Source organism: Perognathus longimembris, chromosome 20 (assembly GCF_023159225.1).
Source record: "Perognathus longimembris pacificus isolate PPM17 chromosome 20, ASM2315922v1, whole genome shotgun sequence".
Lineage (NCBI taxonomy): Eukaryota > Metazoa > Chordata > Mammalia > Rodentia > Heteromyidae > Perognathus > Perognathus longimembris.
Genome location: NC_063180.1, coordinates 19,273,339 through 19,292,483, shown reverse-complemented (window position 1 = coordinate 19,292,483; position 19,145 = coordinate 19,273,339). Strand labels below are relative to the sequence as shown.

The 19,145-nt window shown below is 54.5% G+C and overlaps 1 protein-coding gene across 2 annotated transcripts; it reads right to left on the bottom strand.

The window, feature by feature from the left end:
* Positions 1–1,392: 1,392 nt before the first annotated feature.
* On the bottom strand, positions 1,393–19,144 carry Numbl (NUMB like endocytic adaptor protein). 2 transcript variants are annotated; one of them, XM_048369131.1, is made up of 10 exons: positions 18,975–19,144; positions 14,921–15,005; positions 13,397–13,536; positions 12,123–12,197; positions 11,948–12,022; positions 11,116–11,256; positions 6,118–6,307; positions 4,405–4,710; positions 3,727–3,852; positions 1,393–2,812 (listed from the first exon to the last, which is right to left on the bottom strand). In XM_048369131.1, the coding sequence occupies exons 1-10, from the start codon at positions 18,996–18,998 to the stop codon at positions 2,169–2,171; spliced, it is 1,806 nt and encodes a 601-aa protein (XP_048225088.1). In that variant the 5' UTR covers positions 18,999–19,144; the 3' UTR covers positions 1,393–2,168. The 2 variants fall into 2 exon arrangements, with proteins under 2 accessions (XP_048225088.1, XP_048225089.1); XM_048369132.1 differs by having other exon boundaries at positions 4,405–4,707.
* Between the last annotated feature and the right edge of the window lies 1 nt (position 19,145).

The window sequence follows — 19,145 nt, the reverse complement described above, 5'->3', positions numbered from 1 at the left end:
TGACCCCTGCCGGCGTGTGGCGCTGTCCCACCGTACTTCAGCGACTCAGACTACGTGATCGTGACCAGCAGGCGGCGCTGCGCCACCGCGCTTCCGCGTCCGGAACACGTGACCTCGCCAGCCTTCGCTCAGGCTGGTCTTCACCTCCCAGCCCCGGGGGACTGGTGCGCGCGTGTATGGCGCTGGGGCGGCAACAGGCTGGGCATCAGGGGCCCTGTACTGGGCGGAGCTTCCCGGAAATAACCGGAGGAAGCAGGAAGACAAGGCCAAGAAGGGAATTAGGGAGCACAGAGGCGCGGTCGAGCGGGTCGGGGGAGATGGCTTCGGAGGGGCCAGGGTTTCCGGTGCAGCCAGCAAGCGAGTGCGGGCTGCTTCATCCAAAATGACCTCCATGTGGGGGGCCGTGGGGCGGCCTTTGCTCCAGGGTTCCTGCGCTGACTGGGAGCATGGGGGCGGGGGTCATGGGGAACCCAAGAGCCACCTCCCTACAGGAGCTCGCAGGAGATGGCCCCCTTCCCCACCCGCTCCTGCAGGAGCTGGGCCCAGGGGAGGAGCGGCTCTGCTATCTAGGCCAGCAGAGGCCTGGCCTGGCCCGGACTCTGTCCCGATGGCCTGGCCGCGCCCAGTCTGTCTCTTCTGCTCCACTCAGGGCTGGGGTGAACAGAGGGAAGACACGAAGGCCGCCTCCTCCGTGCCCGGCCCGCTGCAGGCATACGCCCTCCCGCCTCACAGACCTCCGCCTAAGATGGGCCAGGCTGGGGCTGGCAGAGGCTCTAGGGCTCAAGGAGGGGAGGGGGTGCCTGTGACCCAGCCTCAAGCGTCAAAGAGTGGTTCAGCTGAGACAGGAAGGGGCGGGGACTTTGCAAGATGGCTGAACTCAGAGCTGGCCATGCTGGGAGAGGCTTGGAGAAGGGCCAGCGGTGCTCACTGCTGGAAGAGCCCTCTGCTTCCTCCCCAGAGCAGAGGACCTCCATAGAGGAGCGGGTCACGGAACCACGATCCTCATATTTCAGCCTCCTGAGTAGGATTACAGGCATGAGGATTACAGGAACTTGTGGCCACATCAGGCAGAGTGTGGGTGGCCTGAGGTGTGGAACTGGCAGCTGTGGCCAGGGGCATTTGTTAGTCTGGCCCCAGCTACCAGGAAGCTAATTGTTCCAAAAGTTGAACGGATCAGAGGTGTTTTAGAACCCGCCCTTCTTTTCTTCATTCCAAGTCGGCTAATAATAGAAGTGGGATGATTATTGCTGGCTCCCTGCAGTTTCCCACAAGGCAGGAGCTGAGCCCAGCATGACTCACAGGTAGGGCTCTGGGAGACCCTGCTCCTCCCACCTGTCTTCTGTGACTCAGGAAAGGTGTCCCCTCCACATGCCCTGCCGGGGTCCCCAGGGCCACCATTATAGTCTTCCTTTATTGGCTGTCCTTGTATAGTACAAATCTGCAAGTTTAGATACAAAAAAAAAATCTGGAAATAAAAGATAAAAGAAAGATAAAAGAAAAGTACCCGCCAGGCACCCCATCCCCTTGTTCTGGGACCCTCCCCTCCCCAGCGGGCACCCACATGAGGTAACTGAGCAGCTCCTCTCCCCCCTCCCCACCTCCTGGGCCAATCCAGCTCCTGCCCCATGAGACCTGGGTCCCCCAGATGATAAGGGCCCCGAGTGGTGGGGGAAGGCAGTGGGGTGGGCACAGCATTGGCAGTGAACGCAGCGTGGGCAGAGGGGAGCCCTTAGCTTGTGCTGTGTTTGGGGGGGAAGGAGATAACTAGACTTGGGGTGGGCCCCTAGGTGGGTACCCGTTCCTCTATCGTGCCCAACACTGGCAAGTTGGAAGGGCGACAAGAGAAACTGGGAAATGTAGCTTGAACAGAAGGTATCCAGGGTGTGGGGTGAGGATGGGGGCCTGCGGTCATCCCCGGGGCTGGGGCAGGGCGCTGCCAGCTTCAGTCCAGCAGTGAAATGGTTCCCTTAGCCAGGCTGAGTCTGTCCCTGAATTCCATCCTGTTGCAACCTGGGCAGCATGATACTGGTTCTGTAGTGGTTTGTGAGGGGTGATGGAGAGAAGGGCTTAGAGGGGGGCGCTGAGGGGTGCAGTCCTAGGGGAGTGAGGTTGTCTCCACTCCTGGGCATGGCACACCTGGAGCGATGGGGTGGGCAGGGCAGCTGGGGCTACAGTTCAATCTCGAAGGTCTTCTGCAGGTCTCCAGAAAAGGGATTGGGGGGCCTCTCGGTGGAAGGTTTGCCTTCTAATGCTGCCCACTGGGCCTCGAAGGGGTCCAACTCTGGGGCTGGGGCAGGGGCTGGCTCTGGGGGCCAGGGGGCTCCATTGGGGCGTGGCCGGGCCTGGCCCCCAGGTGCACTGGGGGCAGCAGAAGGTGGGAAGGCCCCAGCTTTGCCAAGCAAGGTGGCAGGCTGAGGCTGGAGCTGGGCAGCTGAGCAGAAAGCATTAGCCACCATCTGTGAGGGGGTAATGCCCACCACGGGCACCCGGGGCATGGGGGGATACCCCAGGCCTGGGTAGGCGGGCACAAATGGGGGAGGCTGCATGTGGGGGGGTGGCAGGAACACAGCCACATGGGCGGGTGTGGTGTCAAAGGGCCCCACAGGGGCAGGGAAGGGCTGTAGGGCAGGGGGCACGGTGGGCACTGGGGGCACTGAGGCAGCTTGTTGCTGTTGCTGCTGCTGCTGCTGCTGGGCTTTCGCCACCTGAGACACTTCCTCCAGCCATCGTTCGGCCTCTGAAGGTGTCCGTTTGTGTCCAGGCTGGAAGGTAGCTGCAGGGGGCACAGAAGGCTCACCCCATGCAGATGATCCTGGGGAGAGCAGAGAAGGCAGATGAAAGGGCACCGGCAACCCCAAGCTGGCAGTGTGCATAGCTGGGCATCAGGGTGCAGGCTCTGGCGCCTCATCGCCTCTGATTCTAGTATTTGGGGAGCAGGACTGCTGGGCGCCAGTGGCTCATGCCTGTAATCCTAGCTACCCAGGAGGCTTGGGAACTGAGGATCGAGGTTCAAAGCCAGCCCAGGCAGAAAAGTCCCTGTGAGACTCTTATCTCCAATGAACCACTCAAAAACGGGAAGTGGCACTGGCTCAAGTGGTAGAGTGCTAGCCTTGAGCACAAAAAGGCTCAGGGACAGTGCCCAGGCCCCACAACTGACAAAAAAACAAAACAAACCCCCCAAAAAACAAGACCCTAGGACTGCAGGGATCTGTCTGCAGCTGGATTCTTCTTACAGTGCGTAAGCACCATCATGTAGATGGCTGGGTTTCCTAACATGCACAACTTCACAAAAGACCTCTTGGACTATGGTTCTAGATAGGCTCAGGTCTCTGAAGTCATGGTTATTAGCAAGCAGAGGTCTAAGATGACCCTGCAGCGTGAGCGTGACCCATACTCCCACTTGGATTCCCAACGCTGTAAGCTGATCCCAGTCTTAGATGTTCCCACCATCCCAAGATGAACCCATGACTCTATGATCATCCCATGGTTCTAGGTGATCTCATGACTCTAATATGATCCACACTTCTAAGATAGTCCATGCTTCCAACATGATCTCCTGGCTCTGGATAATTCTACGGCTCTAAGATGATCCCCTGGCTCTAAGATGATCAATGGCTCCAACTCTAAGCCACCCAAGATTCCTAGGTTGTCCAAGGAGGCCATGAGTGGGGGAGGGGCTGCAGGAGGGGCCTGGAGGGGGTGTGCCCAGTGGGAGGGCCACCTTACCTGCCGTGGCAGCAGATGGTGGTCCCGATGTGGGGGCAGCAGCACTGGCAAAAGAAGAGCTGATCTGTGTGCACAGAGCATTGATGCTGTCACTGTCGCTGGCACCCGGAGGCTCCATCTCAGGCACTGGGGAGAAGGGAAGGGCAGAGATCAGCCAACAGGCCCTCTGAGACCTGGGCTCTTTTCCCTCCCAAGGGCATCTGTGCTGCTTTTCTTCTTTTCCTTGCAGATTTATTTCCTAGAGCACTTTGCTAATCAATCATGACATATGTCACCCAGCTCTTTCTCTTGAACACAGCAGACATTGCTAATTGATCATGACCTTTCTGCCATCCCTTACCCCTAGCAGACATGACTAATCAATCATGATTTGTGCTTATCCCTCTTTCCCCTTCTCTCCTCCTTCCTTCTAGAGGGTCTCACTATGCAACCCAGGTTGTTCTCAAACTCATGATCCTCCTGCTTCAGCCTCCTGAGTGATGGGATTACAGGCTCCACTCCCAGCTCTTGCTACCCTTCCTCCAATTCCTTATGTTGGGCAGACGTTATCTACTGATCATGATATGTTTCACCCATCTAGCCTTTGCTCCTGACAGACAGTGCTCATCAATCACAGAGTGTGACTCACCTTTCCTCTTCCCTTGCCCACATCAGGGCTCCCCCTGTGCCCAGGCTCACCTGTGCCCTTCACCTGGAAGTCCGTCCGGCGCTGCAGAGTGGATGGCAGCTCGTTCAGCCGGAGGCTCAGCTGCCGTTTGAACGGCGAGTTCTTCTGGCTGAGCGCTGGAAACCCTCGAAAGGAGCCTTGGCGGACCAGCTGCTCCAGTGGGGCATGGCGCCGGGGGATGGCGGCCGCCGTGGTGCCTGCAGCCACTGGGGTGCCAGCCTCTCCTTTCTCACCAGGGGATGTGGTCGCTGGGGTCGGGGACACATGTCCAGGCTGGGCGGGGCCAGGAGCCACAGCAGGGGCAGCCACTGCCTCTGCTAAAGACATGAGAGACGGTCAGGTGACTTCTCACTTTCGCACCTCAGACCCCCACCTAAGCCTCCCAATCTCAGCCTCCTGCTGGCTGAGATGACAGGTGGCAGGTGTGCACTACTGTGCCCGGCTACTGGTTGAGAAAAGGGTATCCTGTGTACGCTAGGCTGACCTCACACCACCATCCTCCCAATCTCAGCCTCCCAAGTAGCTAGGGTTACAGGTGTGTCAGTGGGGCCCAGCTTCCTCTCTCGTTTTCCATCATCCTTCCCACTGCAAGCACACCCCCGCTCTTCCTCCACTGTATACCTGGCTTGGCACAGCTATGTCCTGATAGCTTTCTAGATGGTTGCGAAGCCTCAGCCTGGACTCTTGCATCCTGAGCCTGCCCTCTGACTGCTGGGAAAGCCAGTTCTCCACACTCAGGCTTAAGAAGCAAGGGAAAGGTGTCTCACATCTGTAACCCCAGCTACCCTAGAAGCTGAGATTTGAGGAACCAGGCTGAGATCTGAGGATCTTGGTTCAAAACCAGTCTGGGCAGAAAAGTCCATGAGACCACCAGCAAACCAGAAGTGGCCCCATGGCTCAAAATGGTAGAGCACTAGCCTTGAGCTGAGTAGCTCAGGGACACCGCCCAGACCCATGACTGACCAAAAAAAAAAAAGGAAAAGAAAAAAGCAGGAAGGACCTACTCCCCCGCCAGCCCACTTACAGACCAGCACCTGGAGGGGCCTGCACCCTGAGCTCCAGGGAGACCCCAGAGAGATGTCTCCCACCTTCCAGAAAGAGGTGGCAAAGGAGCTCTCAGAGATGTGGCCCAGGGCCAGCCGGAAGCAGGCCCCCCTCTGCCTCCACAGCCCTGTGTGGCCACAGGAAGTCCCTTGTCTCTGGACTCCTTCCCCAACTAGAAACCCAGCCGTGCCAATCCGCAGGGCCTCTGAGAAGTTCCACTGCAAACCCAGTGAGTGGGCCAGCAGGAGCTCTGTGGTGCTGGTGGCTCATGCCTGTCATCCTAGCTACTCAGGAGGCCGAGATCTGAGGATAATGGTTCAAAGCCAGCCCCGGGGCAGAAAAACTCTGTGAGACTCATTTCTAATGAACCATCACAAAGCTGAGAGCAGAGTTGTGGCTCAAGTGGTAGAGTGCTAGCCTTGAGTAAGCAAAAGCTCAGGGACAACGCCCAGGCCCTGAGTTCAAGTCCTAGGACACACACACACACACATACACACACACACACACACACACACACACACACACACACACACACACACCTTTTCTAGCTACTCATGAGGCTGAGATCTGAGGATCTTAGTATGAAGCCAGCCAGGCAGGCAAACTGGAGACTCTATGGCTGTACACAAGTGGGGTCCCCTCTCCAATGGCACCTCCTCCCCTCTCCGGGCAGCACCCACCTTTTTTCTTGTCTGAGGCCTCGCGCTCAGCAGGCCGCCCGCCACCCGACAGGCGGAAGGAGCCCTCGCGGGCAAAGCTGGTGCGGCTGGCGTCAAAGGCAGCTGTCACTCCGCACTCCTTCTCCCTCCGCTGCTTCCGCTCCAGGCAGGCTGCAAACGCGCAGCCCACAGCATGGCTCAGCCGCTCTCCCTGTGCGTGCACAAGGGGGTCTGTCAGTTGGCGATGGCAGGGCCCAGACCCAGCTCTGGGTGTAGGGGCTTCCAAAGGGGCCCCTGCACCCATCGGGCCTGGGTGTTCATCACCAGTACCGTATGCCTGATGTTGCTCAGTTAGGGAGATGACCCAGCATGTGCAAAGGCCCTGGGTTCATCCCCAGCATGGTTATGGTCATGTGTATCACTGTCTCAGCTACTCTGGAGGCAAGGGAAGGCCTATGCCTTGAGTCCAGGAATGCACGACCAGCCTGGGCAGAAAAATCAAGATCCTGGCTCAAAATCAAAACCCAACTAATTGAACAACAAAATCTCCACCATAAATCAAGTCGCAGCTGGAATGAGACACGCCAGGCACAAATTCTAGAAGAAGCCAGACAAGTGGCTCACACCTGTAATTCTAGCTACTCGAGAGGCTGAGATCTGAGGATCAAAGCTTCAGGCTAGCCCAGGCAGGAAAGTCTGTGAGACTCCAATTAACCACCAAAAAGCTGGAAGTGGAGCTGTGGCTCAAGTGGTAGAGTGCTAGCCTTGAGTAAAAAAAATAAAAAGGAAAAAAGAAAATCAAGCTCAGGGATAGAGCTCAGGCCCTGATTTCAAGCCCCAGAACCAGCACACACACACACACACACACACACACACACACACACACACACACACACCTTGCCCCAAAGTGATTTAAAGATTTAACAAAATATTAGAACTCTCAATTGTACTCTTGATGAAATGAGCCAACCCTAAAATTCATCTGGAATTCCAAAGAAATCCAGAATAGCCAAAACAACTCTGAAAGAAAAAAAGAGCAGAAGCATCATCATATTTGCTGATTCAAAACTTAAGTACGCAGTGACGCTAATCAAAACAGCATGGCGCTGGCTCAGGGTCCTAGTCACAGAGCCGCGGGCAGAGCCAAGAGCACAGGAATCCGCTCACCGCCCCCGCTGTCCCCAACACAGGGGTCCCCATGGCTCCTCTGCATGCTCAGATAGCTGGACTTCCCCCTCATGCCCCACACGCGGAACATAACCCAAAGCCCAGCACGGCGACACACACCTGGAACCCCAGCACTCTGGAAGCTGAGGCAGGAGGATTTCGAGTTCAAGGCCAACCTGGACTATATTGAAAGTTCCAGCCCAGCCTGGGACACATATTGAAATCTTATCTTAAAAAAAAATAATAAAGTCAGGCTAGGGTGGGTCAGACCTATAATCCTAGCTATTCAGGAGGCTGAGATCTGAGGATTGTGGTTCAAAGCCAGCCCAGGCAGGAGAGTCTGTGGGATTCTTATCGCCAACTAACCAGCAAAAAGCTAGAACTGGAAGTATGGCTCAAGTGGTAGAGCTCAGCCATGATAAGGAAGGAAGGAAAGAAGGAAGGAAGAAAGGAAGGGCTAAGCAAGAGACTGAAGCGCTGAATTTGGGCTGGGGATATATGGCTTAGTGGCAAGAGTACTTGCCTTGAAGCCCTGGGTTCGATTCCCCAACACCACATATACAGAAAACGGCCAGAAGTGGCACTGTGGCTCAAGTTGCAGAGTGCTAGCCTTGAACAAAAAGAAGCCTGGCCAAAAAAATAAAAATAAAAAGTGAAGCTCGGGCTGGGGATATGGCCCAGTGGCAAGAGTGCCTGCCTCATATACATGAGGCCCTGGGTTCGATTCCCCAGCACCACATATACAGAAAAATGGCCAGAAGTGGCACTGTGGCTCAAGTGGCAGAGTGCTAGCCTTGAGCAAAAAGAAGCCAGGGACAGTGCTCAGGCCCTGAGTCCAAGCCCCAGGACTGGCAAAAAAAAAAAAAAAGTGAAGCTCTGAATTCAAGCCCCAGCACAAACAAAACTAGACTAACTAAACACAGGTATTCAAGCAAATATACCTCCCTAACAGCATTGTTCACAGTAAACCCACAGATCAAAATAACCCAAATAGGGGCTGGGGATATAGCCTAGTGGCAAGAGTGCCTGCCTCGGATACACGAGGCCCTGGGTTCGATTCCCCAGCACCACATATATAGAAAACGGCCAGAAGCGGCGCTGTGGCTCAAGTGGCAGAGTGCTAGCCTTGAGCGGGAAGAAGCCAGGGACAGTGCTCAGGCCCTGAGTCCAAGGCCCAGGACTGGCCAAAAAAAAAACAAAACCAAATAACTACCAGTGGAAGAACAGATAAATAAAATTCATAAATTAACGAATTCACACACTTGAATATTACTTGGCTATACAAAAGGAGTGCAGCTCTGACACCTTAGGCTAGGAAACATCATGGCCAGTAAAGCAAGGCAGACACATGGTTCTGTCGAGTGCAGTCCCCGCAATAGGCAGATCCATGAAGACGGCAGAGTAGCTGCTGGCCAGGGCTTGGGAGTGGGGAGGGGACAAGGCAGGCAGCTTCCTGGGTGTGGGTGCCTCCCTTAGGGTGATGGGAATGTCTCACAATCACAGTGATGTCATTTTGAACATACCAAATGTCACTTCATTACACATATTTCTTTCTCTCTTTTTCGTTGTGTGTGTGTGTGCTGGTCTTGGATCTTGAACTCAGGGCCTGGTCACTGCCCCTGAGCTTCTTTGGCTTAAGGCTAGCACTCTACCACTTGAGCCACAGCGCCACTTCTGGCTTTTTCTGTGTATGTGGTGCTGAGTAATCAAACCCAGGGCTTCATGTATGCTAGGCAAGCACTCTACCCCTAAGCCACATTCCCAGCCCAAAATTATATAGTTTTTAAAAAAGAGTCTTCTGGCTGGACACTGGTGGCTTACACCTGTCATCCTAGCTACTCAGGAGGCTAAAATCTAAGAATCGCAGTTCAAAGCCATCCTGGGCAAGTAAGTCTGTAAGATTCTTTTTTTTTTTGGTCAGTCCTGGGGCTTAGACTCAGGGCCTGAGCACTGTCCCTGACTTCTTTTTGCTCAAGGCTAGCACTCTGCCACTTGAGCCACAGTGCCACTTCTGGCCATTTTCTGTATATGTGGTGCTGGGGAATTGAACCCAGGGCTTCATGTATATGAAGCAAGCACTCTTGCCACTAGGCCATATCCCCAGCCCGTCTGTGAGATTCTTATCTCCAGTGAACCACCAAAAAATTGGAAGTGGCGCTGTGGCTTAAGGTGGTAGAGCGCTAGCCTTGAGCAAAAAAGAGCTCAGGGACAACACCCAGGCCCAGAGCTCAAGCCCAATATCTGACAAAAAAAACAAAAGTCTTCGTTTGTCATTTCCTTCTGTTGTGGTGGTACCGGGGTTTGAATTCAGGAGCTCGACACTTCCTGGGCAGGCACTCCACTACCTTGGCCAGCCTGGGACTCATGGTCCTTCCATCTCAGCCTCCCAAGCGCTGGGATTACAGGCATGCATCACCCACAACACCAGCTAAAATGACAACTTTTATGTAAAATTCCCCCTAAAATGAAGAAGGTTACATCTGAGGAGTCCTAGGAATCCCACGGATATTTTAAACCTGAAGCTCAGATTTGGGGAAGCAATTATCCACGACCACTCTCCTCCCCAGCCTTCATTCCCTCATAGTTTGGTTTGCTTCTTTTCTCTTCCCTGAATACTTCCATCCACCGAGTCACTCAAGGCCTTGAGAGACCTTGCTGGGTGGGATGATGATGAGCGCTCCCACCGTGACCCACCATGACCCCTGAGGAGCCCCCTTGCCCCAGAGGGGCTCATGACACTGCGCCCACACAGCCAAGTGGCTGGACACCAAGTCCACACCCCCAGCCTTGTGCCAGTCGATCTTCCAGAAATAGCCACAACAAATTGCTGGCCCACATTGCTCTTCTAGAACGTTCCACTCCCCCACCCCAAGGTGGAGTCTCTGTCCTCTCCTGGAACAAACACAGTACCACGGAAGCCATGCAGGGTGATGGGCCAATTCAAATTTGCAAGACAGCTTTCTCTTGGCCCTCCGCACCTTCTTCTCTTTTTCCAGGGAGTGGGGGAGCTACTGGAGTTTGAACTTGGTACCTCTGCGTGCTAGGCAGGTGTGCTATCACTTGAGCCACATCCCCGGCCCCTTTTGCTTTCACTATTTTTCAGATCCGGTCTAGTGCTTTTGCTCAGTCACCCTTGAGCTGTAATCCTCCTATCTCCGGAGGAGCTGGGATTATAGACATGCACCGCCACACTTAGCACTTTCTTCCTTGAGCCTTCCCTTTGGAGCCTAAGTTCTCTAGAAGCTTCCACATAGGGAAGATTCTCCAGGGAGGGCCTGCCACCACAGGAAAACATCTGGTCAGTCTCTTGACGCCATCATCCTAGAGGCTAGGATATCTTGGAGCCAGACTGTGCAGCTGGTGTTCTCCATATCCCTGCTGTGCACAAGCCATGAGGGCTAAGACATGAGTGCAATTTCAAGCTACAAGACCTAAGGGTGCTTTGTGACCCAGCAATAGCAAACTGGCTCCATCCTTGGGTACTTTGCTGTGCTCAGCAATGAGCAGATGTGCTGGGCGCCAGGATTCCTGCATCTCCTTGCCAGCCCTTGCTGACGCCATTTACAAGAGTCTCAATCAATACAAATGTGCTTTCCACTCTGTTTCCCGTTCCTCAAATTATGTGTGTTGAGTGAGAAGACTGGGAGGCTCAGAGCTATTAGGATTGGGTTTTCTCTCTCTCTCTGACACAAGGTCCTGCTACAATAGCCCTGGCTAGCCTCAAACCCAGGATCCTCCTGCCTCAACTTCCTGAGTGCTGAGATTACAGGTGTGCAGTCCCAAGCCCGGCATGGACTGGGAGATTGGGAAATAAGAATGACAGGGGATGGGAAATACTGGAGTGACACTCACGGAGTCCTTGAGCGCCAGGAAGCAATGGCAGATCCAGCGGCGAGTGGTGCCATCCCGGCAGATGTAGGAGAACGCTTTGTCCAGGTTGCGGTCAGGAGCGCAGAAGGAGACTTTCTCTATGGTCTGATCCACTAGCAGGTCCTAGAAGGAAGCCGGTGAGTGCTATGAACCTCTCTCCTGAGTGCTGGGGGTGATTACAGGCCTGTACTCTCATGATCGCCTGACTGCAGTCAGTGTTTCAAACAGCTTTCACATACTTTCTTTTTATTGGGCAGATCTATGATAAACCTCATTCTTTTTTTTTGCCTGTCCTGGGGCTTGAACTCAGGGCCTGGGCACTGTCCCTGGCTTCTTTTGCTCAAGGCTAGCACTCTGCCACTTGAACCACAGTGCCACTTCCTGCTTTTTCTGTATATGTGGTACTGAGGACTTGAATCCAGGGCTTCATGCATGCTAGGCAAGCACTCTACCACTAGACCACATTCTCAACCCCCCCCCCTTTTTTTTAAAGAGGCCACTGAAGCCCAGAAGGGGTGAATCTCCTGGCCAGGGCCCCCCAGCACCCCCGGCTAGTGAGGGGGTGGCTGGGACCAGTGCTGAGGCGGCTGCTCCAGTTCCTGCTCTCACCCACTCGATACCAGCTCACAAATAACTGCAGCCCTCATTTCTGAATTAGGACTGTGCAGCGAGCCCCAGCCTTTATAGGAACACATGGCACAGTCGACAAGAGCCCTGTGGGAGAGAAGGGTCTGGAAGGTCCCGGGGGGGGGCATGGCCAGGTATCCTTGGCCTGATTGGAGCAGGGGGTAGGAGGGGGAGGCAGGCTTCCTACCTTGGTCTTGTCATCCACTACTCGGAGACCATCAGCAGACACCCACAGGACTGACTTGATAGACTTCCGGCCCATCTGGGGGAGGGGGCAGGGGGGAGGGGACAGAGAGTCCTGGTCAGGGCCACCTGTGCCAGGCTGGCCTCGCCTCCTCCCTGGCTCCAGCCCCCTCACTCACTGCTTTCAGCTTCTTCACTGCATCTTCACACACATGCATTCCCCGGGACTCCTCCACCTCCACGTGGCCCAGGTACTTGAGTGGAGACAGGGGCAGAGAGACAGGAAACAGTAAGCCCCTGGGAGGGCGATCAACCCTCCCTGGGCTCACTAACCAGCTGCTGTGCACTCGGCAACATGCCAGGCCCACCACAGACAGGAATGCGTTCATTCTGCACCCCCTCCACGCAGGACAAGGCATGCAGTGCATTTCCCAACTCAGATGTGCAGCTGAGGAAACACAGGTGTGGATTGCAGTGGTCCTTTGTGTTGCTCTGTCCCAGGGCCTTAACTGCTGTTTAACTGTTGTCCTGGATTTGCATCCCTGTGCCTGAGTGGACTGGCTTGAAGGCCACACCAAGCTGCTCTGCCTCCCTCACAGGGAGAAAGAGCTGGGGGCCAGTCCCTCCTAGCGCCCCCTCCCAAGGACTGATGAGAGGTGGAATGGATCTTGGCTGCCCAGAGCTATAATTCATCCGCATATCCTTCACTGGCTTCCTTCCTTTCCTCCCTTCCCTTACACTCAGGGTCTGCTCTGGGGAAGGGAAAATCAGAGAAAGGAGCTTGTGGGTGCCCGCCCCCTCCCAGGCAGGAAGGGGCTGAGCTCCACAGCCAGGCTCTGAATCCTGCGGCCTTCCCTGGGGGAAAGCACAACAAAGTACAGAGTTCTCGCTGTCCTGAAAGCAGAACCGCCTTAACAGTAGAGGGTTTTGCGAGCGCAGTGTGACCTTCCAGTGGGGCTCTTGTGAATCCCCAGGGAATTGGGTGACCTACCCCTCCAACACCAAGCAGGACATCATCCGGGTCATATTTTCCTGGTACTAATGAACTTGTCCTGGGTTTTACGTTAACTTCAGTCAATTCCATAGCTTTTTGAGAACAGAAAACCTCCTGCTCACAGCACCATGCCTGGTATGGAGACTGGCAAGCACCCAGCAGGTGGCTCCGCCCACTGCGGCATGCCCCGCCCACCTCCCTATTCTCTACCACCACTGCCTGCCCCACCTATCAGGGCCCTCTCACGGCCTCGCGCCCCGCCCACCACTTTATGCCACATCCACCACTGCACACCCTATCACATCATGCCACTCCCATGGCTGCATGCCCCTCCCACCACCAACCCTTCCCACTCCACCACGCCCCTCCCACTGCTGCTTATTCCCAATGGCATCAGTCCCCTCCCGCCGCCACGTGTCCCGCCCATCATGCTCCTCCCCTCCGGCCCCGCCCACTCACCCTGACAGGGAAGCTGCACGTGCCCTTGCGCACCGCGTCTTCGTCCGCCTGCCACTGGTGCGGACGCGATGCCTCGGGCACGTAGGCTGGTTTTCTCCGCCTCAGGCTCTGCCTTAACTTGTTCATGGTGCCCACCCCGTCTAGTGACACACAGGTGGAAGTCAGATGAGATGGAAGTGGGGTTGCATGGTCCCAGGGTCACATGGTGAGAGGAAATGGAACCCGCAGCTCCAGGCAAGGGACACAGGAAGGCTGAGGAGCTGGAGGGGCTCAGAAACGAGGGGCTAAGGAGTAGGGAAGTCTGGGGAAGGGATGGGGGTCATGGTTCATGGATTTATGGGTTTGGAGGCTGGGGATGTGAGTACAAGAAGCATGAAGATCCAAAGTATGGGAAGTCAGACACTGGAGGACACCAGGATCAGAGGGCATCTAGAGGTCAGGGGTTATAAAATCAGGGGCTTTAGGAGTATGAGGGCTGAAGGTACAGTGATGAAAAGGCCCAGGAGTTGGGAATGGAATGGGTCAGGGGTAAGGGATTCTGGTGTGGGATTCAGGGGGCTCAGAAGGGCTGTGCTTGTGATGTCAGACGTATGACATGTGTATATATGTGTGACTTTGTACCAGTACTAGGGCTTGAATTTAGAGCCTTGAGCTCTCTCTTGGCTTCTTCTCTCATAGGTGGTGCTCTACTACTTGAATCATGCTCCTAGTCTTCCTTTTTCTAGTTAGAGATAAGAATCTTGCAAAGTTTTCTGCGAGATGGCTTTAAACTAAGATCCTTAGATCTCAGCCTCCTGAGTAGTTAGGATTATAGGTGTGAGACACTGGTGCCCAGGTTTTTTGTTTTTGTTTTTGACAGCGTCTCATATGTAGCCCAGGCTGGCCTGGAATTTACCATCCTCTTGCTTCTGCCTTCTGAGCGCTGGGTTACAAGTGTATGTCACCACATCTAGCTTGTGCATTCTTTTTTTTTTTTTTTTTTTGGCCAGGCCTGGGCCTTGGACTCAGGGCCTGAGCACTGTCCCTGGCTTCTTCCCGCTCAAGGCTAGCACTCTGCCACTTGAGCCACAGCGCCGCTTCTGGCCGTTTTCTGTATATGTGGTGCTGGGGAATTGAACCTAGGGCCTCGTGTATCCGAGGCAGGCACTTTTGCCACTAGGCCATATCCCCAGCCCCGTAGCTTGTGCATTCTTGAGTGTGTATCTTACGAGTGCCTGTGGTTCCTCTGTGAGTCTGGGAAATGTGTGTACAGTCCATCCATGTGAACCCACATGCCTGTTTAGTGATATGAATGAATAGTTGCTTAGCACAACTTCAAGTATGCCTGTCACTGCATTAGTAAGTGTGCATGGATCTGTATGTGTGTAAACCTGTGGCTGTGTAAAGAGTATGTGAATCTGCAATGGTGTGTTTCTGTAACCAACCATTGAGATTGTGAGGACTTTGGTGTGTGTTTGTGAACTCAAGGCCTTTGATGGCCCATGTACCTATCCAGCCTCTGTTGGACCCCAACAGGTCACTCACCTGACTCCGTCCTGAAGGTCTCAGGAGGCCCCGGGGCCCCACAAGGGGCTGGGGGCAAGTGCTGTTCAGGCCTCCTGGGTCCGCCCTGCCCAAAGGAGAGAGGAAAAAGTGAGAAGTTTGTTTGGGATGGGGTTAAGTTCCCCTACCTCATCTCCTTTGGACTTTAGCCAAACCCCTCCATCTCAGGCTCCCTGGTGAGAACCCTGGTTGTCATAGCAACCATTGCCAGGGAGAACAGCCACCTGGTTCTACAGGCCTAGAAACTGGTAGGTGTATTGGAGTAGGGGGGTCATTGTTGGGGATGTGCTGGCCTCAGGAGGCCCTCAGTACCCAAGGGATGATGTGCCTTTGTCATTACACACATGCAAGGATACAGGCTAACATACATTTACACGTATGAAGCCAACTCAGGACTACACTGCACACTGAGTCAACTCTGCATGCTTATTTACACATGGATACCATCACAGGCACACTCACTTCAGGTCACACTTGAGAGCCACAAGAAGCAGTCATGGCTCTATTAGGGGCATTTGCAGAGATTGTCCCAACCTCACTAGACTGGTCACACAAGCAATTGGTCTTTGTTCACTCCCATTTTCTCAGCCACACACACAGAGCAGGGCCCAAGCATAGCCACAAGGACGACACATGTCCAACCACACCCAGCGACAGTTGTGTTTCCTCAGGCACCCGCCCAGGAAACCCATGTCCCAGGCCGCCAGATAGACTTCTATCCAATCAGAGTTTACCCATCCAGTTATCCACTAGGAATGAGACACCCAATGACATGATCACAGCTGTACACACTTGTCCCACATGGCGCCATGGCTGCACAGTAACATCTGGATGCACCAAAAGACAGACACATTTGGTCTTGTGAAACCCACACAGACACATAGCTATCCAACCCAACCCTGAAAGTCACACACACCAGTACTTTTTTATGTCGGCCATAGACTTGAACTCAGGACCTGGGTTCTGTCCCTAAGCTTTTCTGCTCAAGGCTAGCATTCTACCACTTGAGCCACACTGCCACTTCCAGTTTGGAGGTGGTTGATTGGAGATAAGAGTCTAATGGATGGGGATGGGGATGGGAATGTGGCTTAGTGATAGAGTGCTTGCCTAGCATCCATGAAGCCCTGGGTTTGACTCCTTAGCACCACATAGGCAGAAAAAGCCAGAAGAGGCCCTGTGTCTCGTGGCAGAGTGCTAGCCTTGAGCACAAAGAAGCCAGGGACAGTGCTCAGGCCCTGAGTTCAAGCCCCAGCACTGGCAAAAACAAAAACAAAGGGTCTAATTGACTTCCTGCCGGGGCTGGTTTACAACTGCAATCCTCAGATCACAGCCCCCACCCCCACCCGTTAGGATTACAGGCCTGAGCCACCGGCACATCTTTTTATGCATCAGAAAAACCTAATTCTAAGTGTTCATGTTTGGTCTCACTATCATCACATGACAGTCACTCTTACATGACACTTCTCTCTACACATCAACCACGTGCTGTACCAGTGGCCACAGCCTGTCATTACACAGACAGGCAGCTACATGAAAGACACAGCAGGCAACCACCCAAACACAAATATCCCCAAGAACAGCCACTCTTGCACAATCATGCACATTCCAGAAAGGGTCCTGTGTGTGTGTGCACAAAACGGCACCAGTGTCCATGTTACCCAGACTCCTGCCATGGTCAGTGTGCCATATACTGCTGTCCTAGGTCACCCCCTTATACAGAAACACAGTCTCCTCAGGTAATGTATAAGATTGTGTCATTACAGCCTCACATGGAAAGGTGGAAAGTCACAGCCCCACCTATACACTTAATAGGGCCATTAGCATACAGCTCAATTGCCCACATCACAAGCACATAGTTGGGTGTGGGTACAGAAGAAACCAGGTAGAGCCAGGCACTGGTGGCTCACCCCTGTAATCCTTGCTACTCAAGAGGCTGAGATCTGAGCATCATGGTTTCAAAGCCAGCCCAGGCAGGAAAGTCCATGAGACTCTTATCTCCAATTAACCACCAGAAAACCAGAAGTAGCCTTGTAGCTCAAAGGGGTAGAGCAAGTGCCTTTAGCAAATGAGCTCAGGGACAGCTTCCAGGCCCAGAGTTCAACCCCTATAACAGAGAAGAAAGAAGGAGAAGGAGAAACAAGACAGGCTATGCGTGGCATTTGTAACTTGCTTTACACGGTCCTAGACAGAGCTATCTGCAGTGTCATGGGCCAGTCATTGCCTTGCCAAATCACAGAGATTCAAACTCAGGTAATCCAGCACGTGTATGATCATGTACACACACACACACACACACACACACACACACAGAGCCACATTTTCCAGACACTCATATTCTCACAGACAAGGACATACACACAAGCACATACAGTCAGTCAGGATCACAGGCACCAATATTACACCAGGACATAGCAGGTTATGTACCCTAAACATATACCCCAAGTCTCTGAGCCAGCTCACAAACAACATCAGTGCTTGAGCCATACATGATTACGCGAATACATTACCCAAATCACACATAGGAGACTGTAAGTACACATGCAGCTAGAAGCAGAGCCATTTACACACACACAGCCTCCGTCACACACAGCACTATCACACACACAGTCCGAGCCACACAGGCACAATGTGACTTCGGCTATGATGGCAGCCACACACCCAGCCTTGTACAGACAAGAGTGTCACATATACACAAAGACAACATTTTCAAGTCACTGGGAGAGTCACATATGAACAAGAACTCACAGACACAACTCCACTGAACACAATCACCCACATAGTTACAGACGTGTGCAAAGGCCATGTGTGTGATACATCTGCTGTTGCACACCAAGGCACACAGAACACAGGGCCACAAGATATAACCACACAACCACAACCAGGCTCCCACCCAAATACAGTCTCAAAAGTAGAGGGTTCTGTACAGGGAGCAGCTGTCATTTGTAAATGCTGGGGTCACACACAAACACCCCCTGACACTACCACAACACACAGACACACTACACAGGATTCCTCACAGTCACCAGCTCTAGTATACACACATACACAAACGTAGGGTCAGGCTCCTAGCCACCTCCCCATCCCTGTGTCCCCCCTCCCCTTCAGGTACCACACACAAAGCTGCTGGCCACTGGAGCAGATACAGACAGCTCTGTATGGGGTCTCTGGGGAGCCACCCCCAGCCCAGACTGTATCCTGGAGCCCTGGGGGCCAGGTCTGGGAGGAGGGGGGCGGCTGTGTACCATCTGTGGGTGGGGCCTCTCTTGGACAGCTGGGCAGCCCTAGGGACAAAGAGGGTGGCCTAGGAGACCTGTGCCCTGAGACCCTTGACCAAGAGTGGGGGTGGGGTTGTCTGAAATCTTGTGTTTGACTCCAGCAGGGATGAAATGAGGTGGCGTTCCAGGCAGGGGGAGGCATTTTGTTTTGAGGAGGGGATGTGCCTGGGACCCGCCCAAGGACTGGGGCCGGGTGGGAAGACTGTTCTGGATGCCTCTTCTAAGGCCTGTGGGCTGACTGCTTTGAATCTGACGTCTCCCCCCCACCCCAAATCCTTGGCTTGGTGGTGAAGTAGTACCCAGGTCCCCCACCCCAAGACCTTGTCCTCGAGGTTTGTGCTCAAAGACTCCCCCCTCAGGCTAGGAAGGATGGGGATTGCCTGGAATCGTTTCAGGGGCCTTGGTTTGATGGGGGGGGGGGGAGGGGGGAGGAGAAGAGGAGCTGTGTCCCAGACCCTATCACCAAAACCTTGCATAGGGAGTTGTCCCTAGAATGTCTGTACCCCTGTCCTCGATCATGGAGTCTCCTGTGTCCAAGATCCCCATTTCCAGGGTCTTGGCTCGTGTCGAGCCGACTCCCCCCACCCATCTCCCTGTCTTTGGCTGGGGGGGGGAGCCTATTCCCGGACCCCCACCCAGGACCCCACTCTCCAGTGCTGGCATCTCCCCTCCATCCGGGCGCCGCGGCCTCCTCCCACCCTCCGCCACATCAGCAGCGACGCCGCCCCCGACCCGGACCCCCTCCCTCCCGCCCTTCTCACGCTGGCCGCCGCGCTGCGGGACATCCAGGGCCCGGGCGCCCCCGCCTCCCGCGGCCCCGGCTGGGCCCGGCTTCCCGAGTGGCTGCGGCTGCTGTGGCGGCGGCGGCTCGGTGTGACGCGGGCCGGGCCCGGGGCCGGAGGCTGGTGCGGGATGCACGCGCGCGAGCCAGC